Source organism: Neopsephotus bourkii, unplaced genomic scaffold (genome assembly GCF_033783945.1).
Source record: "Neopsephotus bourkii isolate Nb327-2 ecotype Australia unplaced genomic scaffold, CSIRO-AGI_Nbou_v1 NB_318, whole genome shotgun sequence".
NCBI classification, from domain to species: domain Eukaryota; kingdom Metazoa; phylum Chordata; class Aves; order Psittaciformes; family Psittacidae; genus Neopsephotus; species Neopsephotus bourkii.
The window spans coordinates 8,665,872-8,689,227 of record NW_026900826.1 but is presented as its reverse complement, the minus strand read 5'-3'; the positions used below and the strand labels follow the sequence as shown (position 1 = coordinate 8,689,227).

General features: G+C 38.8%; 1 protein-coding gene across 8 annotated transcripts in view; it reads left to right on the top strand.

Annotated features, from left to right (window-relative positions):
* Positions 1–22,052, top strand: part of HERC1 (HECT and RLD domain containing E3 ubiquitin protein ligase family member 1) — a 115,863-nt gene extending 93,811 nt beyond the window's left edge. For 6 of the 8 annotated variants that reach the window (XM_061347634.1, XM_061347639.1, XM_061347638.1 and 3 more), the window contains exons 51-78: positions 575–834; positions 1,398–1,525; positions 3,223–3,350; positions 4,222–4,422; positions 5,283–5,413; positions 5,623–5,822; positions 6,305–6,419; positions 6,664–6,810; positions 7,327–7,428; positions 8,371–8,544; positions 8,860–9,153; positions 9,880–9,945; positions 10,076–10,201; positions 10,772–10,910; positions 11,564–11,745; positions 12,490–12,645; positions 13,150–13,272; positions 13,861–13,963; positions 14,652–14,821; positions 16,062–16,200; positions 16,476–16,645; positions 16,981–17,150; positions 17,279–17,444; positions 17,965–18,041; positions 18,493–18,745; positions 18,981–19,133; positions 20,127–20,432; positions 21,377–22,052. In XM_061347634.1, coding sequence (XP_061203618.1) covers positions 575–834; positions 1,398–1,525; positions 3,223–3,350; positions 4,222–4,422; positions 5,283–5,413; positions 5,623–5,822; positions 6,305–6,419; positions 6,664–6,810; positions 7,327–7,428; positions 8,371–8,544; positions 8,860–9,153; positions 9,880–9,945; positions 10,076–10,201; positions 10,772–10,910; positions 11,564–11,745; positions 12,490–12,645; positions 13,150–13,272; positions 13,861–13,963; positions 14,652–14,821; positions 16,062–16,200; positions 16,476–16,645; positions 16,981–17,150; positions 17,279–17,444; positions 17,965–18,041; positions 18,493–18,745; positions 18,981–19,133; positions 20,127–20,432; positions 21,377–21,562 — 4,565 coding nt within the window. In that variant the 3' untranslated portion in view covers positions 21,563–22,052. The remainder of the gene's footprint in view (positions 1–574; positions 835–1,397; positions 1,526–3,222; positions 3,351–4,221; positions 4,423–5,282; positions 5,414–5,622; positions 5,823–6,304; positions 6,420–6,663; positions 6,811–7,326; positions 7,429–8,370; positions 8,545–8,859; positions 9,154–9,879; positions 9,946–10,075; positions 10,202–10,771; positions 10,911–11,563; positions 11,746–12,489; positions 12,646–13,149; positions 13,273–13,860; positions 13,964–14,651; positions 14,822–16,061; positions 16,201–16,475; positions 16,646–16,980; positions 17,151–17,278; positions 17,445–17,964; positions 18,042–18,492; positions 18,746–18,980; positions 19,134–20,126; positions 20,433–21,376) is intronic. The other 2 variants (XM_061347640.1, XM_061347635.1) reach the window with 2 other exon arrangements.
* Positions 22,053–23,356: the final 1,304 nt, after the last annotated feature.

Sequence of the window (23,356 nt, the reverse complement as noted above, 5' to 3'; positions counted from 1 at the left end):
ATCATTACATTTTCTGCTCTGTGTGTGTGTGTGTGTGTGTCTGCACTCAAAGCCATATAGCCAAGACATTCAGCCTCAGTTGTGCCACCTAATGAAATAAAGGGGAATAACAGTGGATGAGTGCCACCGCAGTACTGTGCTGTCTGTGACACAGGAAGTTGTGCTGCTTCTGCTGAGAGGTCAGGGAACCCAAAAGCAACCGCTGTGCCTCAACACCAGGTTGATGCTGTGATAAAGGGAGAGAAGGACATAGCAGTGACAGCAGCTTTGTCAGAGGAGGTGTTTACTTGTTCAGAAAGCCCTTGCTCTTTGAGCAACCATTTTAACCATTTTCCATATGATGGGATTAAGCCTATTTGCAATACTATTCTTAAGGGGGGGTTGTGGCATTTTAAAGGGCGTTATTTTTCTCTTGATGTCAGAAGAGTGTTTTTTCTCATAGTTAACACAATTGCAACCTTCTTGTAAAATGTTGGTTAATCTCTATCTTGTTCTGGAAATTATGGCTAATGTTGTGTTCATTTGTGTACTTGTTTGGTACTCATCTAGGCATCGTATCATTGTTTTGTTTAAGCAGGTTTAATTGCCCATTTGTATGCCCATCCTTCCTATGATCCTTCTGCTGTAGGCCCTCTGGAGCTGGCTAATGCACTAGCAGCTTGCTGCCTCTCTTCAAGGTTATCTTCACAGCATAGGCAGTGGGCTGCACAGCAGCTGGTGAGAACTCTTGCAGCACACGATCGAGATAATCAAACTATTCCCCAAACCCTCGCTGATATGGGGGGAGACTTACGAAAATGTTCCTTCATAAAATTAGAGGCTCATCAGAACAGGGTAAGCATCATTTCTCCCCAGTTGCATGGATGTTTATAGTCTCTTTTGCAGAATAAAGAAAAAGTCAAATACTATTAATTTACAGATGCACTAACTGTATTTCTGATTTCCCACAAGAACTAATTTTTCAGTGATTAAGTTATTGCTCACCTCCAATGTGGTGAACTGCTTAGCTTCTTTGAAGGTTACATTAAAGGGGACGTGGAGTGTTCTTAAAGTACATGAAGTCAGCAGAATCACTCTAAATCTTCTCTTAGGCTAGATCTTAGTTTGCATTCATTTTTCTGTCATAGTAGTGAATATCTTTGTCCAGTATTTTCTGCAGTAGTGGCCTGTGGAGCCTGGGTATGAGCAAAGTATAGATTCCTTATAAAGCATATTCTAATTACTGTACACAATGCTGTTGGAGTAGAAAATGCATCTTGTTTGATTATTACAACATATCTCAGTAATGTAGCTAATGCTCTGTCCATTGGTTGATGCTTGCTTAATAATAGTGAACAAACATACTGAAGCTTTAGATTTAAATTCCAGTTTTGCCATGATGACATTTGTATTTGTAGGTCATGACATGTGTTTGGTGCAATAAAAAGGGACTTTTGGCAACTAGTGGAAATGATGGCACCATAAGAGTATGGAATGTTACAAAGAAGCAGTACTCATTGCAGCAGACGTGCGTGCTCAACAAGCTGTAAGTTGATTCTTTACAATAGTCAGATATTTAAGCTGTAATTGTGCAAGGTAATGCAAAGAGCCAACCCTGCAGTATCTCTGTGCTAACATGCTCATGTTTTTTCTGTGGGACTGCTCTGTGTTTATGGCAAAATAAGTTACATAGCTTAAAACTGAAAACAGAACTTAAATATCAAGCTGATAAGAGTTAAAGCTGTTTAAAAATGCTGTTAATTCATATAAGAGAAATAGGTGAAATAAAAACTGTAAGGGACTGTCATACAAAAAAAAATATGGCTATCCCTTCAGTGGGATATAAAAAAATGTGAATATCCCTTCAGTGGGTCCCAGAGGACAGTTCCAACATACAACGTAACAACCATAAGTGTGGTCATTTGGGTCCGGTGTCAAAAAATCTGTGACTTGTGGGATTCAGGAGCTGAGTACTTCTCTATCATGGTAACTACGTCCAAAAAAGAAAGAAAAAGGAAAGAATAAAACCTAATTCTTTAGTACAGCCTAGGTGAGTTTAACTCAGAAGAATGATGAAACAATAGTGAATTAAGAGGTTGTTTCATGATGATTTCATACTGATCATTTTAGTTCTTGTTTGCTTCCTAATGTTAGATGTTGCCTCAAAAGGAATAAATGGAATGACATAACCTGACATAAGAAGATAGCAATAAGAGCAGCATCTTCCTTTGAAAGAGATCTTCTGTTAGTCATACAGCAGAAAAGTGTGCTTTAGATTCTGAATTAAGTATTTTCATGGGCTTCATTGCCAACGGTATCAATAATGATTGTAAATACAAATGCAACAGAATTCTATTTGTTCTTTATTGCAGTGGCTAAGTGCCAGTTCTTATTTAAAGGTAGAATCAGATTTTAGACCTTAGAGATGAAAAGGCATTATCCCTTGTTTTAGGTAGAATGCTCTCCTCTTTCTGTGAGACTATGGAGGAACATGATTGAACTTAGATTATGATTCCCTGATGTAGTATTGCTACCTGTTAATGTTGTTACACATGTTATGTTAATAAGTTAATGTTGTTTATAATAGCTACAATGTCTCATTATCTGTTTTATTCACTAATTGAATGTCTCCTGCTTAAGCAGGAACACTCCCAATATGCATCCTGTGTCTTCAGAAATATGGGGGTGGTACAGCCTTTGGCCAACAATATGCATCCTGGCACTATTATAGCCTCCATTTTCCAGCTGCTTAAATTGGTGAAAACTGTGTCCCTCCTGAATGACATTTAGGGTAGTAAAACATACCAGTGGTCCTGTTACAGTTAGCAAAAGTGTAACCACACTGTGAGAGAAGGAGTTTAACCTGGAGCGCAAGGTGTACCTCTTCTATTTCTTTTGTCCAAGCTATTCTGCTTCACTTCATGACTTCCCTGAAAGTTTTTCTCTCACCTAAATTGTTAAATTTCAGTTACAGATAGGTGAAACTAGTGACAGTTGTTTTTCTGATTTCTGATTGCTTTTCTAACTTCAAATTCCTCACTGTGGAAATAACTAGTGTGTCATTCTCTAATTTGAAGCGGTTTTAAAGAGAATATGGATCTATGAGCAGAAACATTTATTATGTAAATCCACAGTGATGGCAGGAGAACTTCAGACTTTAACTCATATTTAATGAATTCTGTGTTTTCATGTCTGCTTAAAGGAAGTGCCCTTTGAAAATGGCATTATTTTATCCTATTACAGAGAAGGTGATTCAGAAGAAAGTCTGGGGTCACCCAGTGATCTTAGTTTCTCTCTTGTCTGTTGGAGCATCAGTGGCAAGTATCTGGCTGGAGCTACGGAAAAGATGGTGAACATCTGGCAAGTCAATGGTATGCTACCTGTGAAAACGCTATACTACAGACTATTTCCAGGGAAGGTTCTATGTTATTGAATACTTGTTTACTTAAGTATTAAATTGTGTGTGCTCTCCAATTTAAATGCCTACCACCTTCCATAGTGTCTTGTAAACAGTTTTAATTACAGATGGGAACTAACCACGTATGGATGTGATTTAGAATTAGTTCACAAGAAAACTGAGCGGCATGTGAATCCTTGTTGAATCGGAAGTGTTTAGGTGTGGGGCTTGATCACTCTTAGCTGTTTTTGTCTGTAAATACTGTCTTCTGTACTCTGCAAGATTCACCTTTCTACATGCAGCAGGGAGAATACAAAAATTGAAATGGAGGGAAGGATTGCTAAAGTGATCAGCTAGCTGGAATGCCTTCTAATGAGACAGAATGTGTGAGCTTGGTTTACGTGTTTGAACAAAGGTGTCTCAGAGGAAGAAGCTTATAAATAAATGCATTAGGAAGATAAACTCTAGGAGACTCTTAGGGAGAAAAAGCAGCTATGTAAGCAAAAAGATACAAGAAGAAACGTACATAAATTGGCAATGAATAACTTCAGTAAAATTTCTAATATTCAGAGGATTGTGATCTTACATTTTATGAGGAACATCAATTGTAAAATAAATATTATTAAATTAGCCAAATTTATAAGATTGCATTGTGATAGAGGGGTCTGAACCTTGACCAGGAAAAGCTCTTGGTTCATATTGCCTCATAGTCTTGTAACTCCTATGAATTTGTAGTATACTTACCTGCCTCTAAACAGGAACTCCTCATATTTTCCCATGGAAAGTAGTTTTGTTGTTTTCTTTACAAAGATGAAGTAGTTTCAAAAGACTTTTTGGGCTCCTAGGAGGAAAAGGATTGCTAGATCTTCAGCCTCACTGGGTATCTGCTCTAGCTTGGCCAGAAGAAGGGCCAGCAGCAACATGGACTGGTGATGCTTCAGAGCTGTTATTAATTGGTCGTATGGATGGATCTCTTGGTCTTATTGAAGTTGTAGATATTTCGGCCATGCACCGGCTAGAACTGGAACACTGCTACAGAAAGGATGGTAGGTGCCTGTGTCACTATTTAAGTAAAAATTCGAATTATTAATCCTTTCTCTGCCCTCCCCCCCCCCCCTTTTTTGTATTAATACTGTGCATGGGACATGACTTCTGGTACCTTACTTGCATCGTTCCCTTGTGTTGGTGGGAGGAGAAAAGCCTGTGGGATCTACACCCTGATTCCCCTGCAGCAGGGACAAAGAGTTTCTAGTAACCCAGTGAAATCCTGACATTCTTTGCCATTGTAGAAAATCAGTGTAAATTCCCTGCAGCATCTGCTGTGTCTACAGATAACTTGTAGCAGTGTCATTTGAACTACTGAATTATTGCTGGTTTTCCTATATAGTACCAGTCCTAGGGGACATCAAGTAGCACATTTTTGGTAGCATTGTGTAAAGCAGCATATTGCTTCTTCAGGAAATTTGCACTTTTTTTGGGTAGAATCTAGTGAGGCAATATCTGCATCCTAAGAAAGGTTCAAGTTGCTTTTCTTAGAAGCATCCCTATCTCAGGTACGTGTATAGGATTCAGTCTACCTTTTTTCTTTTCCATAGCGTATTTCTTTTCACCATGTCAGGAATATAAATGCAATTATTATCATAAAAAAAAAATAAAAAAAAAAACCCTCTTACAGAACAACCTCAACACTTGTTGTTCCAGTGGCAGTCAGTTTTATCATTACCATACAAATTCAAGAAAATTTTCAGGCCAAAGATATGTTAAGTAGTGGGGGGGGGGGGGAGGGGGGGGTGTGGTGGTAGAATAATGTGCACTTCCTGTTTTAGAGGATTGCACTGCCAAACCTCTTTGGCTGGGCTGAAGTTGAATTTAGTTCGTTTACTTTTTGCATTGTCTGTTTATGTAGTGTCTGTCACATGCCTTGCCTGGTTCAGTGAAGACAGACCATTTGCAGTTGGCTATTCAGATGGAAAATTGCTAATAGGTACGAAGGAGCCACTTGAAAAAGGAGGAATCGTTTTAGTCGACGCACATAAGGTAGAGTTCATCTTGTAAAAACTAATGGATGATTTCTGTAGGTAAAGATCTGTATAAGCCCTTTTTTCTGCTTCAAAGCTGCTTATAAAAAAAAGTGCGGGTTAAGAACACATGCCTGTTAAACATTATATTAGCTCTGAGAGTTAAATTCTCTCTGTTCTTACTATGTTACTTCATGCTGACTTCTAATTTATTTTTTAATCCAATAGGATATGATTGTTAGTATGAAGTGGGATCCAACCGGTAAGATTCTTCTGACATGTGCCAAAGAAGAAACAGTGAAACTCTGGGGATATATGGGAGGATGTTGGAGACGCCTGCATTCATTGTCCCATCCAGCCCTTGTCAATGGCATTGCCTGGTGTGCTCTTCCAGGGAAAGGACCCAAGTTGCAGCTTTTACTAGCTACGTATGTAAATTATTTTTCATTGCTTCTATAGCAGTTTCGCAGGTCTATTCTACCGGTCTTTAGCACCAGAATAAAGAAAAGTTTTGTCTTTTTATTTAAAAAACATTCATTCAATAACCCAGTTGCCATGAGACCCATGAGGCTTCAGAATTCGAATGGAAGGAGTGGCGCTGGCCATGTTACCGGCTGTTTTCTCCATCCCACAGGACCTGTGTATGGTGGTCCTGCTTGATTTTTTTTTTTTGCTTCATAGAAATATTTTTTCTGAGGATATGTTGTTATTAAAAATTGAAAAGTGGGGGGAAGGGGAGAGAGGAAGGAGAGAATAGTTAAAAATCCATTTATACATTGGGAAATCAGACTACTTGGTCCAATATGGTTTAACAGGAAGGTGGTGAATACTACTGATATTTTAAGTTGATACCACACCACTGATACTTTGTCAAGCTAATACATTTATGGCTTATCCTGACTTCCTTTAGAGGATGCCACAATGGTTTGGTGTGTGTCTGGACTGTTCCCCAGGACATTGTAATCACGCTGCAGTCCAGCTCAGCTTGTTCAGAAGGATGGTGGGACCAAGAAACAAGTGCCAAGGTAAAAGGAGTAAAGTTAAGAAATTCTCTTTGCTCATTCCAAAACTGGGGGAGGGGAAGAATGGGAGTGAAGTACCAAAATAGTAACATTGCCTGGGACATTTGCTAAAAAAGGGCTGTGTTGCATTTTTTGTTATCCCTCATCCCTAAGGATGATCAGTATTTGTTCCACAGTATAGAAGCTGTGATGCTATTCTGTTTTCTGTAAATAGCTCAGTGTTCCATAACTCTGAAATAATTTGCAGGATGGCTACCTGAAAGCAGTAGAAGTCAAGTGTGCATTTCAACTGAGAGGACATATTACTCCTGTTCGGACTGTTGCATTCAGTCCTGATGGACTGGCATTGGTCTCTGGTGGACTCGGTGGGCTCATGAATATTTGGTCTCTACGGGTAAGATCATCTTTGATGTGCCCTGATTCCTTTCTAGTATGGGTATCTAAAGCTTTCTCCCTTCCCTCCTCCCAGTATGTTAGAAACATTAGAAAAAGCATTGTATGAAATAATGGTATAATATTATAAAATATTGAAACAGTGCTTAACATTGAAGCATTTTGTATTTCATTTCTACTATTCAGTTCTACTATTGATTCATTCTGTAGGCTTGGACAAGTTAGGTGGGTTTTACAGAAACTAGCCACATAGCTGTGAACAATATTCAATATTCTCTTGAACTTTTCCAAAAGTCGGATAACGTGGATTATCGAGAACTCCTAAATCCTTAGTTATGTTTTTTCCTTAATATGATAAAATGCTAGATTTTTTTTTTGCTTTTAGTATAAACATTTTGGGTTTAAAATAGTTATTGAACAGTTTAGGAGAATATAATCCTTTTGGAATATGACTGTATGCATTTAAACAGAAAAGTAGCTGTGTATACACACTGAGTCAAACCGTTTCTTTCCTTAGGATGGTTCAGTATTGCAGAGTGTTGTGATAGGTTCTGGAGCTATTCAGACTGCAGTATGGATACCTGAAGTTGGAGTAGCTGCTTGCTCTAACAGATCAAAGGTGAGGTGACCCTGTGTCTTAATGTTCTTCCAGATTTGTCTGTCTTGACCGTCCCCTTCCTTTTGGGTTCAAACTCTTAACTTTGCTGGATTTTTAAGGCTCATTGTTTCAGCTTTCAGGTCTCACCTGACCCTGGGAAGACAGGGTTTAACAGTATCCTGTGTTTAATTTGGGGGGCAGGGTGCAGTCCATCTGAGTGGTGGTTATAACAGATGCTGCACACCAGTTAAATCAGCTTCTCTGTTTAATGGCAGCAGCCGTAAATAGGCAACAAAAATTGGCAGAAGAGATTTTTTTTTCTCCTTTATGCAACATGAAGCAATGTTTCCTTTTCCCCAGCAAATAATCCTCCAGTGATCTAACTTAAGCTAAAGCAGCCTTATCCTCAGAAACTTTCCAGGAGCACCAGAATTTACTTCCATGTTTGCTGTGTCACTAACTGCTGGGATCTGAACAGAAGTTCTGTAACAGTTGATTATCCCAAAAGATAAATGAATGAAGATAAACATGGCACAAGTCATGATGCCTCTTACCAGAGTTACGTTGCACGTGGCTCCAAGTATTCTGGGATTCTTAGAAAGTATTTTCTGAATTCAGACTGAATATTGCAGGTTGTATTACAAGGCAGATCCTAAACTAAAGTTACAGCATTCGCTGAAATGAAATCTGCTTATCACCATTACCATGTTTGTATTTTTCCTTAGAGTGATAATCGTAGTGTTGCCAGGGGAATGTGAGGAAGGGGCAAATAGAGATGGCTGCTCCTTAACAGTTGTCATCAGATTATTCACTCATTTTTTAACAAGAGACTAAGATGTTAAAGCTTGTGTGTTTTCTGGCCCCTATGGAATTTAAGATGATTAGTGATAAATTGGTGGAGCTGAATAATCCTGTTCTATGAATTTTTAATTTCTGGTGTGTCTTGTGACTGCTGTTAAACAGGATGTCCTGGTAGTGAACTGTACATCAGAGTGGATATCTTCCAATCACGTCCTTGCAACATGTAGGACTGCACTGAAACAGCAAGGAGTTCTAGGGTTAAATATGGCTCCTTGCATGCGAGCTTTCCTGGAACGTTTGCCAATAATGCTTCAGGAGCAGTATGCTTATGAAAAGGTAAGAAGAGCTAATGTGAGCATTTACAAATTTGTTTGACACATGGTTGCTGTTTGAATCTCAACTAGTTTCAGTCATTTACCACAGAGAGCCCAGAAGAGTTTCCTACATCCTATATGCCAATGTCTTTCAGTATTCTCAAAGCTACTTTGCTCCTATTTTGGGAATATTTAAAGTGTTAGACAAACTTTGGTGAAGTATGGGGGACAGTATTTTTCTCCAGGACTAGCTTTGAAGCACTCCTATTTCTGAATTGGAGAAGGTGTATTTCTAACTTTGCTCTTTCAATCTGTCTCCCACTCCCCTCACCTTTAGCCCCATGTGGTTTGTGGAGACCAGCTTGTTCATAGTCCTTACATGCAGTGCTTGGCATCACTTGCTGTGGGCCTTCACCTGGATCAGCTCTTGTGCAACCCCCCAGTACCACCTCATCACCAGAGCTGCCTCCCTGATCCTGCAGCCTGGAACCCTACAGAATGGGCCTGGCTGGAGTGTTTCTCTACTACCATCAAAGCTGCTGAAGCCCTGGCCAAGGGAGCACAGTTCCCAGAATCCTTTACTGTTCCGGACCTGGAACCTGTTCCAGAGGATGAGCTTACTCTCCTAATGGTAAAACGTGCTGTATTGTCTCAGTGTGGTGTTACTGAGTATATGGGATGCTGCAGTTGACATCTATGAACTGTAAAGATTTACGTTCATTAATGTAAACACTAGCAGTAAGTGTGAGTTTGTTTTTTAATTACCTGGTTAGAATATACTGTAAAGGTTGCTCTTTTTGTGTGGAATGAGCACAACTCAGTTGCGTGTTAACAGACAAACCAAAACAACCCAAAACTGTGACAATAATTTCCCTGTGTGATAAAAACAAGAAATGTAGAGCTTTACAATGGTATTTTTAGAGTAACATTTTGGCATGTTTCTACACCAGATTATTTTGCTGGTGTTGATTGTGTCTTTACGACAGTTATGATATGTAAACCGAAATAGAAATTTGGGATTAAGACTTTTTTTTATCAGCAATCTTATAACATTTTAATCCAAAATAAAAAAAAGTATATAGGAAAAGATTACTTCATCATTCATTTTGTTTGGTTTCCTTTTTTATTTGGATTGCAAGTTACGGATAACAATGTGTTTGCTAGATAGGTGTAGTAAGGAAATACACTTGGCCTGTGGTTGAAAATAAAGCGTTTGAGTCTGCACATACTCATTGCTGTACCATTTAGATTCATTTGAATGTCAATATTGTTCTCAGAAAGGAAAATATGTATTGCATCACATAACAATCGTGGATTTTTCGAACTGAATGCAGTAACTGTGGCTTTTGTTGTGTAGGATAACAGTAAATGGATCAATGGTATGGACGAACAGATAATGTCTTGGGCAACATCAAGGCCGGAGGTTAGTATTATTGAGGTGGGGGGGTTTTTCTCCCCCCTCCCTTTTCTTCTTTTTTTTTTTTTTTAAAAAAAACTTCATAGGCTATTGAAAGTACTCTTGTTCTAAAGCATTCTTTCATGTTATGCCATAGGATTGGCACCTGGGAGGTAAATGCGATGTATATCTCTGGGGAGCAGGAAGACATGGACAGTTAGCAGAAGCTGGTAGAAATGTCATGATTCCAGTAGCAGCACCTTCATTCTCTCAGGCTCAGCAGGTGATCACCATGTGCTGTTTGTACAGTTTGACAAAAATCTTGCTCTTAGGTCCGTTCAATTTCTTGTTTGAATTTACTGTAAAGTACCCCCAAAACATGTTTTCACTAAAGAGGAAGTCTTGAATTATCTGATAAAGTCACATGAAGAGGCCACTGAAATCTGATAAAACAAAATTGCTTGATATGAGCATGAGTTGAAAATACCTGTACAGCTTTAACATAATAGATGTGCCAGTTTGCTTTCCAAAATATCATTGACATGCAGGATGGAAAGATCAAAACTAAATCTCAGGTGGGAATACACTATGATTTCTCTTAGTTCTCAGGATAAAGGTTTGCCAAAACTAAGAGCAAATATCCGTGAAGTAGTTTTTATTACAGTGTGGTTTGGTAGCAAAACTGTTAAACATGGGGTGAGTGAAGTCTTCTGTTAACAGGATTATCATAAAGATATTTGCAGTGTGAAGTCTGTTGTCTTGACATAATTGCAAAGGAAAAAATATTGTAACACAGCTATTTCAATGTTGTTGCATCCAAAAATTGTTAAAACTTTGTGTCTTTCTAAATTAGGTTGTTTGTGGTCAGAATTGTACTTTCGTCATTCAAGCTAATGGCACAGTGTTGGCTTGTGGAGAAGGGAGCTATGGGCGTCTGGGACAAGGAAATTCTGATGATCTTCATGTGTTAACAGTCATTTCAGCGCTGCAAGGTAAAATTACTGGCTTTGAAATGAGTCTCTACAACACAAGTAAGCATTTGGGTACTTAATGTAATTATTTGCACTGATGCTGTCTTTGCAGATTTCCACATAAAATATTGTAGTCTAATTAAAAAATTGAAGAAATGAACCAAATGTAAATTTTTTAAGATTTAAGTAGTAATATGGTGAGACACTGGCACAGGGTGCCCAGAGGAGCTGTGGCTGCCCCATCCCTGGTAGTGCTCAAGGCCAGTTTGGACAGGACTTGGAGCAAGCTGGTGTAGTGGAAGGTGTCTCTGCCCATGGCAGAAGGTTAGGACTGGATAAGCTTTAAGGTCCCTTCTAACCCAAACCAGTCTGTAATTCTATGATTCTGTGTTAAAATTACTTACTTCTAAGAGTGCTTCAGGGTCAAGTGTTTGCTCAAGATAGGAGCATTGCATTTTAAAACTAATGGCAGGCCAGAAGCACAGTTTGTACATGAGAAAATTATGGATTTGTTATAGCAATTTCTTTATTTTTGTTTTCAACAAGCAAGCCGTGATTGTGCTTGGTTCCTTTCCCCAGAGTTAATTGGCTTCCGCTAGGAGCACTCAGATAAATGCATATTAAGAGTTGTTACAATTTATTCTAATCTTTGTTTTCTCATTTTGCTCTAACAGGCTTTGTTGTAACACAGCTGGTGACCTCCTGTGGATCTGATGGACATTCCATGGCTTTAACAGAAAGTGGGGAGGTCTTTAGCTGGGGTGATGGAGACTATGGCAAACTGGGACATGGGAACAGCGACAGACAGCGCAGGCCTAGACAGATTGAGGCATTGCAAGGAGAAGAAGTGGTGCAGGTACCAAATTATTTGTTGTCTCTTACAAGCTGCAGGCCTGGAAACCTAGTGCTAAGAATGTTCCAGAACCATTGTAAGTCTTGACAGTTTGAATTCAGGTACTGAATAAAAACCATGAACTTTTCACTTCTCTGAGCATGATGAATCCGGCTGATAATTTCCAGCTGAAGGATGTTAACATCACAAAGCTCAGTGTTGATGTGTGATGTTAAGTGACAGTTGTTACTGAAGAAGACTGAAAATGAGAAAAAACATGGGAAAGAGGGATGACCAAAAGATTGTCAAAATACAGACATGATTTAGAAGTTACCCTTAGTCCTTGTTAGTTGACCTTGACCTACAAAACTAGGCATGGAGACCTCCTCCTAAGTACTAAAGGTGGATTATAACAGTGCACTGTAACATATTTGATTTTGACTTGGAAGTTTCTTTATAAAAGTAGAAAATACAGCACAAGAGCAATCTGCTGGCAGAAAAGAGTATGTGGTGAAAATAACTAATAAAACACCTGAAAGCTTTTCTCCTGCAGGTATCCGGTTGCTCTCCTCAGTGTTACCATTGAGAAGAATAAGAGATAGGTTGTTGGAGAAATCCTTAATACTAAAATACCTCTATTTTAGCTCTTTGTAAAGTGAATATCATTATGGGGAGTAAAAAGCATTACAGATTTCCATACAATAGCCAATATAACCCCCCCCACAATAAACTAAAATTCATCTAAAATCATGTTTATTTTCTTTCCAGATGTCATGTGGCTTCAAACACTCGGCTGTGGTAACAGCAGATGGCAAACTTTTTACATTTGGAAATGGTGATTATGGTCGATTAGGACTTGGAAACACTTCCAACAAGAAACTTCCAGAAAGAGTGACGGCGCTGGAAGGTTACCAGATTGGACAGGTATGGTTTATCTACAGCTAGCAGTGTATCTTTGTTTACAGCTGACATTTATGTTTTCAACATATTTAAGTGTTCTGGTTTTTGTTTCTTTTTAACCATGCCTTTCAGTTTGATTATGAAGACAGAACTTAATTAGGCATCATTTTTTAAATAATAACTTTCCTGATCCTTTTTTTGCAAAACTGCCCATGTTTTTTAACATTTTAAAAATTCAAAGTTTAGGCATTTTTAAGCATGAATTCATTAGCTATTTTCTATCTTAAACAGTGAGCATGTGTAGCATAATGCTGTTCTTTGGCTCTAGGAGCTGAGAGGAGGCAAATGCCTTAGAAATACTACTGTGGTCCTAAATGTCTTGAAAACACTGTAAGAAGCAGTGGAAGCTTCAGTGGCTTTAAATGGATACTTAATTTTAAGAATTTGATATTTCTTTTCTTAAACATAGCTGGGGTGTTAGTAGTAAGTTAGCTAAAACTGTGCTAATAGTCTGTTTCTCTCAATCAGGTGGCCTGTGGACTCAATCATACTGTAGCTGTGTCAACAGATGGCTCAATGGTTTGGGCTTTTGGAGATGGAGATTATGGTAAACTTGGTTTGGGGAATTCCACTGCCAAGTCCTCGCCACAGGTTAGAATTCCGAGAGAAATTACTCTTCGTATAGATTTTTAGTGATGTTACATGTATTGCCCAGTGCTCAAAGTGTTATTTTCAGAGGTTAAACTATGAATTCCATATACAATACTGTACTGCTGTAATAAACCCTGGTATAAATGATTCCGGTGTGCTGTGCTGAGCCTGACACTTGAAAGTATTTCATGTAAATAATAGTGCCCTTACCTCAGTGGCAATGCAGATAGGGAAAAATTTAGGATTAACCTAAAGAGAGCTTTCTTATTTTGGAACTTGGGGGGGGAGGGTTGTTTACAAACTCACCTACTTCCTCCGATGCCACTCCTTGCTCACTCTCAGTAAAAAGAGGATGTGTTGAATCATTATACATAGAATAAGGGTTTAGTTCCATGAAAGAGAAAACTTTGTCTCAGTTTCTGTATTGATTTACAAGCATTAATTAGAGTAATCCTACAATGTATGCATTGCTGAGTAGGAATTGCAACATTTCTTTTTGGAAGCAGGAGCTGCAGATGAAATTCATGGTTGCTTTTGAGTTATATCCTCATAATCCAATAGCTCTTTTTCCTTTCACTTACCCCTTAGAAAGTGGATATTCTTTGTGGAATTGGAATTAAAAAAGTTGCCTGTGGAACCCAGTTCTCTGTTGCACTGACAAAAGATGGGCATGTATATACTTTTGGACAAGGTAGGACAATCTGGTATTTAGATCTCTCTATCTGTAGTCTGTGTGTATTGCAAGTGAAGAAGAAGAATATTAAGACACGTTTTTAAGACTAACCTAATGCTACTTGTTCAGTTTGTGCTGGCCTAGTTGGAACTTCAACATTGCAATTTTAATATCCAGATTTGTAGCTCTGGTTTGATCTAGTTTGATCTCATGACAGCCTTTCAATTTACTGATTTACTTCTTGAAGAGTGTTTTCCTAGAACTGCATTGAATTTCCTGTGTCCAAAAACATTCGGTTACCTAAAGTTTTACTTTGTGTAATGAAACACATGCCTACACAAGCTGTTTAAAAACCTGGACAGAATATTCCCAACTGCACTGAATTAAACATATTCAAATTTCTCAAGTCAGTTAAATACATATATATTATAAAACATATATTGTGTTATGTGATCAATGTTTACATATTTAGGTTTTAATAGAGTTTGTGTTTCAGACTTAAAGTGAAAATAACACTTTTAGCAATATTAGCACTGTAGGGAGCACTGTTCTGTAGGAAATGTGTTGGATTTCTCCCTAATTACTCTTGTGTCCAAGCTCCAAGGGTATTTAGAATTGCTTTTTGTCCCTGACTTCTACCTGTAAGTGAATTTCACTTTTTAATGTTCTTTACATTTTATAGACATAAATGTGCTTGCAATTCCAGATCGCCTGATAGGTTTGCCAGAAGGTCGTGCTCGAAATCACAACAGACCCCAACAAGTTCCTGTACTGTCAGGAATCTTCATTGAAGACATAGCTGTAGGAGCAGAGCATACCCTAGCCCTGTCGTCTACAGGGGATGTGTATGCTTGGGGTAGCAACTCTGAAGGACAGGTGTGTACTATTTGCTGTTTATTCACCTTTGTAAGGCTAGAACTGTACATTACAGATGCCCTCAGAATGTCTTTATTTGTGGGGGAAAGAAGGCTTTTATTTTTGTTCTTCTCCTTTCCCCCCCCCCCCACCAGCCACAAGAATATTTTGGACATTTCCATTATTTTATTTTTTATTTCCTATGCAGTTACATGGCAGCAGCTTGAGAAGTCGCTGAAAACGTTCTACCCAAGTTATTCTCATTAATGCTTTCTATTAAAAAAAAAATACAATTTTTTACCCAATTCTTAAACTGTTACCAGTTTTTTTTCAGCATAATAAAATGCATGATTGGTGTCAATCAGATTTGTGAACTATTTTATTGCTTTTCATAAGGAAAATACAAATTAACTTTATTTAGAGACTCATTTTTTCAAGTCAGAAAAAATGTTGTCAATAAGTCGTCTCTTTCCTTTGGGACCCTAATGTTATCCCTGCTCTTAAATAAAAATCCTCATGCATGTATAGCTCATTTTCAAAAGCATGTCAGCTTTTAGACAGTTCTGCCTGCTACAAGGATAGTAAAGATCCTGTTGACCTCTTGATATGTTAGCTCTTGGCGTATCAGGAATATTGGGCAAAGTTTGTCCTCAGGTATTTTAGAATTGAGATTTTGGGAAGGGTTGTTGGTCAGGTTGTTTCGAATACTTTCTGAGAGGAATCTCTGTAGTCTGTCTTTGCTTGGTTTTCGTTTGGTTTGATTTTGTTTTCGTAGGGTCTGTACTGTGTGTTTCTGGAAGAGAAAAAGTTACATTTGCGATACGAAATTTTCACTTTTGGAGTATGATATGTACCTGTCAGAAACCAGAACAGCTTCAGTAAACTTTCTCTTTACACAAATGTTGTTTTCATGAACTACTGTAGGGATTTACACAATCAACATATGAGCATTGTTTACGTATGCATGAGAAAGACTGTGCAGCATAGGTGACCTACAGCACAGATTAGTTCCTCAGTCTGCAAATGATTTGTATGTGTTTTAAGGTCTCTTAGACTGCTGCTCCCCTTGAGTATAGATGCAGTATTCTGTTGAAACTAAAAGGCAAATGCTAACATGGTAAATATTTTTTATCCCAGTATATACTGTAGATAAATACCATTTTTTACAATTTGCTCTGAATTTTTGCTCAGAGAGTTTTAGAAATATCATCACAGTTGTTGATTCTTCTTTGTCCCTTTTACGTCTATTATAAATTGTCAGCTTGGACTGGGCCACACCAACCACGTCAGAGAACCAACCCTCGTAACAGTCCTGCAAGGGAAGAACATTCGACAGATTTCAGCAGGACGTTGCCACAGTGCTGCCTGGACAGCTCCACCGGTTCCACCAAGAGCTCCAGGTAAAGAGCAGGCCCTGTTTGTAGGGCATTTGAATCAGCCTTAGTGTTTCCTGGGGAATGGGTGTAACAAGAACTTTGGAACGCTGGGACAAAATTTAGTTTATTCTATATCCATGCAGGTTTTCAAATCATCTTAGTCTCTTAATTTTGCTGCCATCATGGTTTATTCCAGTAGGCAGCTAAGCACCACATAAGCTACTGCAAAGATAATCAACTCCACCTCAGGCCAAAACAATACATTATGAAATAATGCTTTTTTTCTGTTTCTGTGGTAGGTGTTTCAGTGCCTTTACAGCTTGGTTTACCTGATGCAATTCCACCACAATATGGGGCACTGAAAGAAGTGAGCATTCATACAGTAAGAGCAAGGCTCAGGCTACTGTACCATTTTTCTGACCTCATGTACTCTTCATGGAGATTACTTAACCTCAGTCCCAATAACCAGGTAAATTCCATTTGGAAAAAAACAGAGTAGATGTGTTGTGTTATGTCACGTTGCTAGAGAGTTTCTGACCAGATCAAGATGGATCTTAGTAACAGGTTCTTGAGTTTTCTATAATGAATTAGAAAAGGTACAAATCTAGATTAAAGCAAACCTAGTCAAAGCATTGTTTCAGTTTCTAGAAGCTTCCTGGCCTCAAAGCAAAACCCACAAAATGCTGACCCGTCTGTTTCCTGAAACACTGAAGTGCTAGTTGTCACTATGAAGGGGTTTATGTTGTAAAGAACAGAATTAATATCCTCTATTAATATGTTTATTCTCACATTGCTTTATTCCAGAACAGTACATCTCATTACAATGCTGGAACATGGGGAGTAGTTCAAGGACAGCTAAGGCCCTTGCTGGCACCTCGCGTTTACACGCTCCCCATGGTGCGCTCCATAGGAAAAACTATGGTTCAGGGCAAAAACTATGGGCCACAGATTACTGTGAAAAGGATATCAACCAGGTCAGTATTGTTTCACAGGTGTTGCATTAGACCTCAGATGAATATTTACACTCATACGTTTTCCATAACTTTTCTTTTTTTGTGTCTTGTTTGTTTGTCGGTTGGTTTGGTTTTGGTTTTGTTGAAAGAGGTCGGAAATGCAAGCCCATTTTTGTACAGATAGCAAGGCAAGTGGTAAAGCTGAATGCATCAGACCTTCGTCTACCTTCCCGTGCCTGGAAAGTGAAACTGGTTGGAGAAGGAGCTGATGATGCAGGTGGAGTGTTTGATGACACTATTACAGAAATGTGTCAGGTATGAAAAGTCTGTTAGTTCAAAACGCCTGGGTAGAGGTTTGTTCTCTCTGGTGTCGTTTAGTATTTCTCTAATTGCCTTTTTGCGGCATAGCAGATACTTGTTCTTCAGTCTTGGGCAACAAAGCTTAGGAATGTCTCCGGGGTAAATAGATCTTCTAGATTATGGCAAGGAGATGCTGTAAGGCCACACTACAGTAGACCCCTTGGAGTTTTGATGTGGCCCATACATGTTTTGAAAGCATCTGAATCCCTCCATTCTGTCCAGACAGTACCTTTTGTAAGAGATGTTGTACTATATTCCATGATCACAGAATGTTCCGTGCATACAATACAGAAGCACCTGAGGCTTACTCACGTACCCAAAGATACGTGTCACTTATCAGATTCAGTGCTGGAGAGATCAGTAGCAAAAAGTGCACATTTCTGTATATATATTCTTTTATATATTAAATATATATTTCTGTAATAGGTTTGTTATCTCTGTTTCTAAGAAGGCTTGTTTGTTGTTGATTTTTAAGGAACTGGAAACTGGAATAGTAGACCTGCTTATTCCTTCCCCAAATGCTACAGCTGAAGTAGGCTACAATAGGGATAGGTAAGCTGTCCAGGATTTGCTTTTATTGCAGATATTAGTGGGTGAAAAGTAAAATGTTCCATTAACCCTAACTATTCTATGATTCTATGAACTGTTTTATACCAAATGATGAGACTTCACAATTGTCTCTAGCATATTTTTTCCTTCGGGTTGTGATGTTACTTGATTGTGGAAGAGAGGGCATGGTTTTAACATGAGCTTCCTGGATTGCTGATGCAATGCAGAACAACATCAAGATTGCCAGCCTTTGGGGTCAGGATTAGTTCTGCCTATCTCAGCTTCCACTGTTTTAATAGTAACAGATAACAGTAATCTTCTGATTTGGACACTCCTTGCTGATAATAATGTTGACAGTTACTACACTCTGCTTAGAAATGTTCTGTCTTTTACTTCTAATGAAGTAGCATGGAAGTGATACTAGAGCATTTTAACTGCTTCTTTGTTCTTTCAGGTTTCTCTTTAACCCTTCAGCATGTTTAGATGAACATCTAATGCAGTTTAAGTTCTTGGGCATTCTCATGGGTGTAGCTATTCGTACAAAAAAGCCATTAGATCTTCATTTGGCTCCAATGGTCTGGAAGCAACTTTGTTGTATCCCACTCATCTTGGAGGATTTGGAGGAGGTAGATCTGCTCTATGTGCAGACCCTCAACAGCATTCTTCACATTGAAGACAGTGGGATTACTGAAGAAAATTTCCATGAGGTAAGATATGAAAGTTAGAGCTTTTAGGTTTATTCTGAAAGCAATTACTTTATCAGATTAACCTTAAAAAATTTAGGTGTTTATATAAACCAGTATCTCTGTAATTGGAATAACAGGGACTTCCTATGCTTTTGGAATAGTTTATGATCTTATAGTTCTAGGTGACAGATAGTAAAGTACTAACTTCAGATCGCTAGTGGTGACTTACACTGAACATACTTTTCCTGTTTTGCAGATGATTCCTTTAGATTCTTTTGTTGGCCAAAGTGCTGATGGTAAAATGGTTCCCATAATCCCTGGAGGGAACAGTATCCCACTTACCTTTTCAAACAGGAAAGAATATGTGGAGAGGGCAATTGAGTATAGACTCCATGAAATGGACCGTCAGGTAAGAATCTCATGGCAACCTTATCCCCATTGTTAATGCAAATAGAGTTTTTGGTTTATTTATGCAAGCTTCCATTCCAATTTGTAGGGCATGAGACAGTCTTGGCTTTCCACATCTCACTTGGGTCCCTGTGGCTTACGCACACACCCACTCCCAAACTGCTTTGGGGTTTTGTTTTCAGTTAGTCCTATTTTCTTAGTAATTACTCAGTTGACAGAAGAGCATTTGAGATCAGGACCTATCTTCTATTAGAGTAGCCCCGCTGCCAACTGTGAGCTCCACTTGAGAAATGAACCTGCAGCTGTGCATGTTGTACACTCATTAGACATAATAACAGCACAGATGAGCTAAAGTAACTGTTCTGTTTAACTTCAAGCTATTTCTCATCTGCTTTAGTACAGAAGCTACAACTACTTCATGCTATCTTTTGAGAAGTGTTAATTGCCTGTCGGCATGCTTTGTGTATTTTGTCAGTTGTATAGTGAAGCTTGTGAATGCAGTCTACTAGTTACATGCTAAGAAGATTATTGTCCTTTTTTCTCAAGGTGCAGATGCATGTGTGATATTATCTGCATTAAAAAAATGTAACTTTCTCATCAGAGGTACCAAATCCTAAGTCTTCTAGAACAAGTATGGACTTTTTACAAATATGATTTTGGTCCAGCTCAGATGTATGGTAGCTACACATTTTTTCAGTTTAGCTGTCATCATTTGTGCTGCTAACTTGCACCTTTTTAAGTTCTTCTGGTTTGCATCAAACCACATTTTTTAATATGCAGTTGCAATCAAAAATACCTGTAATATTCTATAGGATTTGGAGAGAGGATACAGCTCTTACAGGGGATGCATGCATGAGAGGTTGTATTTGACAGTAGTTCTGTAGTTCTCTATCCCATTCCTCAGCTGATATGTTGCTTTTGCATTTGGATGGCACAGTAAGTGGCAGAGGTACGAAAATGGCACTGCAAATGCATCTTCTTTTTTGGGCAACAGGTGGCTGCTGTAAGAGAAGGAATGTCTTGGATTGTTCCAGTTCCTTTGTTGTCTCTTCTGACCGCCAAGCAGTTGGAGCAAATGGTCTGTGGAATGCCAGAAATATCAGTTGAAGTTCTGAAGAAAGTTGTGCGTTACCGAGAAGTTGATGAGCAGCATCAGCTTGTTCAGTGGTTCTGGCACACTCTTGAAGAGTTTTCAAATGAGGAGAGAGTCCTTTTCATGAGGTTTGTGTCAGGAAGATCTCGATTGCCAGCCAACACAGCTGATATATCTCAGCGATTCCAAATAATGAAGGTTGATAGGGTAAGAAGCTGCTTTCAGATGTTGTTTTTGTTGATGTTGGTTGTCTGTCTGTCTGTCTGGGTTTTATTCCTATCTGATATAATCTGTCCTTTAGCAATAGGAGACAGGTTTCCATAACTGTAAATCTACAGGGAAAGTATGGGATTGGAAATGCTCTGAGCTGTTAAAAGCAAACATTTTAATTGTGTGGGAGGATGTATACTGCATAATTGCATCATAAGTCATTTGGTGCCTTTACTATAGTTATATGATGGGAGGTCACAATAACTTCTTGCCAAGAAACAAACCTTCTCCTATTGTAACTTGTTCAATGTAATTTTCTGTTCCAGTACCTTTTTTTGTTTGATAATTTTTACACTTTTTTAAAAAGTCTTAAATATGTGTAGGTGGCAACATATGACCACCAGTGAATGGCTTAAAACCACTGTGATGAGTTTACAGAGTGTTACTCTATGTACAGGATGCATTCTTTTGGCATTACGTTTGGGTTTTGTGCTGTGGAAGCGTGTTCTCTGTGAACTACAGGAATCAGAAATCTGGCAAAATCTAAGATAGCGGGTTTTGACTGTCATCTTTGGTTAGGTATCACTCTAATTGCCTAATTTTAAGGCCCACTGTGGTGTGTACTTCGACTGTTGCTTGGTATCTTCTAATAAGCTGCTAACTAATAGTGTGATCAGCTTTTCCAATAGTTGAATTTCATTGCTGAGTTGAACTGCTCACAGAGCAGGTGATACAGCAGTCATTTTGCACCTCCTTAAGGATGAAACAACTGATGTAAACAAGGGAGGCCAGTCTGTTGCTTATAAGGAATTTTAAGATAGAATGTGAAAATGCTGACTGACAGAGGCACGGAAGGGAGGGAGTAATGGAATATGGATAATGTTGCGGGTTTTGCTTCATTCACAACTTAACAGTGTCCCACCTTTTATCCGTTTCCACAGCCTTACGACAGCTTGCCTACCTCACAGACTTGTTTCTTTCAACTGAGGCTCCCACCTTACTCCAGTCAACTAATCATGGCAGAGCGTTTGCGCTATGCAATCAATAATTGCAGGTCTATAGATATGGACAATTATATGCTCTCACGGAATGTGGACAATGCAGAGGGCTCAGACACAGATTATTGACATTCTGTGAACAAAATCATCTTCCTTTTACTACAAATAGTGCCCTAAGTCCAATTCATTGTTGACATAATTTTACAGTAACCATAGATGTTTTAGGAGCATAAAACCAGATGTTAATAGACAGTGGCCACATTTTAGTTACTCTAAATGTAACAAAAATGTAGATGTTTTTATTTTTTTGTGATTGTAAAAAAAGGAAAAAAGGAAAAGGAAAACAAAAAAAAGGATGATGGGTAAGTTTTTTTTCCTCCTTTTTTTGGTCACTTTTGATAAGTTTGCATGGAGACATTTTGGTGCATTTTTGTTGGGAATAGTACATTTGTAAGCCCTCCCAGTGAACATGAAGAGTTGTACATTGTGTATAATTGTTCATTAGCAAGGACAGTTTTACATGAATATTCACATATTTATTTTGTTTTAATTTGAATTGCCTGTGCAGGGTTCCTTACGCAGAGAAAAATAAAGCAAATTGAAGAATCCGTTGCTTGGATGCATTTGTGAACTGTGGTTGGTTTACTCAGTCTTCATACTTCTGTACTTTGGCTCAGGAAGATTTTGTATTCCAGTGTTTAGACAGGGCGTGACATTTGTAGCATCTTAAAATGTTTACCTTCGATGCATCTGATGTGCTCTGCGTTCTGTGTCTGTCTGAGGTACTGGCTTTTTCGGGCGTACCATTTATTGCTTGTACTTCAATACAAGTTAATGTTGTACCTGGTTCCTTCTTGATGTTCACTTAAACATTTTTCTCCTCCACAGTAGTAGTTGTTGCCAGTAACAACATACTGCCACCTTGCTCAGTAACCTTGAAATCTCATCAAACCAGCCAAAACCAGACGTCTTTTTTAATGTACAGATTGATGTCATTGATTCCTGATCAGAGTGCGTAACAATCAAGATGGAAGTGGCAGGGTAGTAGTCAAGGCTGTAGATTCTGTACATGTTCCTAATTATGCCTTTGCTTCAGTAAATGTCATGTGTTTGGTCTTGTTTGGTTGCCGCTGTGATTGTACTGTGATCAGCAGAGTGTGGCTTACACTGTGATGTTCATATTTGGTTGGGCCGGTGATGTACTGTACAAAGACATTGTTGTTCTGTGTCTTAAGGAAGTGCTGAAGAACAGCTCTCTATTTGTCTTCAGCATCTGTATCAAAACTGTATCAAGCTATAGGTGCTGCTTGGTGTTCAGGAGCAGGATTTACCTGGGCTGAGGAAAAGGGTCCAGTCTGTTCCCCAGTGAGTCACTGCTGCTCTGCCCTAATTCCCACTCCCATCCTCACTGAGCCTCCTCGGTAAGGATGCTATGGGTCCTGAGGGCTAGAGAGAGCATTCAGTAACTTAGTCTCGCCTGGGACCAGACTTGGCCATCAGAGTCTGGAAAAGAGGGTAGAAAATCCTGCTGTTTTCCCTCCTGTGGTTTTGTACGTTAGCAGAGATGGATAGGGAGATTTCCCAGCTGTCCACGGCTGACCTGGTGTATTGCTGCCAGCTGACAGTGTGCAGAGGGCTGAGTTGATGAGGTGTAAAAATGTGGAGGTCTGGGTTTTATCTGATGGCCTTCTTTCAGTTAGGGCTAGTTGCTGGCTTATGAAGCATCCTGGGGGGGAGTTGGAAAAAGGAGGGACTTAGGGCTCTCTGACTTCATGCAGACTTACCTTCCTGCCTCTTTATGCTCTACTGTTCTAAATTGGACTGAGACTTTGTGTCCCAGCACTATGTTGTGGGGGATTATATCCATTTCTTGGTCTAAATGTCTAAGTGTAATAAGTGAAGAATAGACAATTACAAATAAAA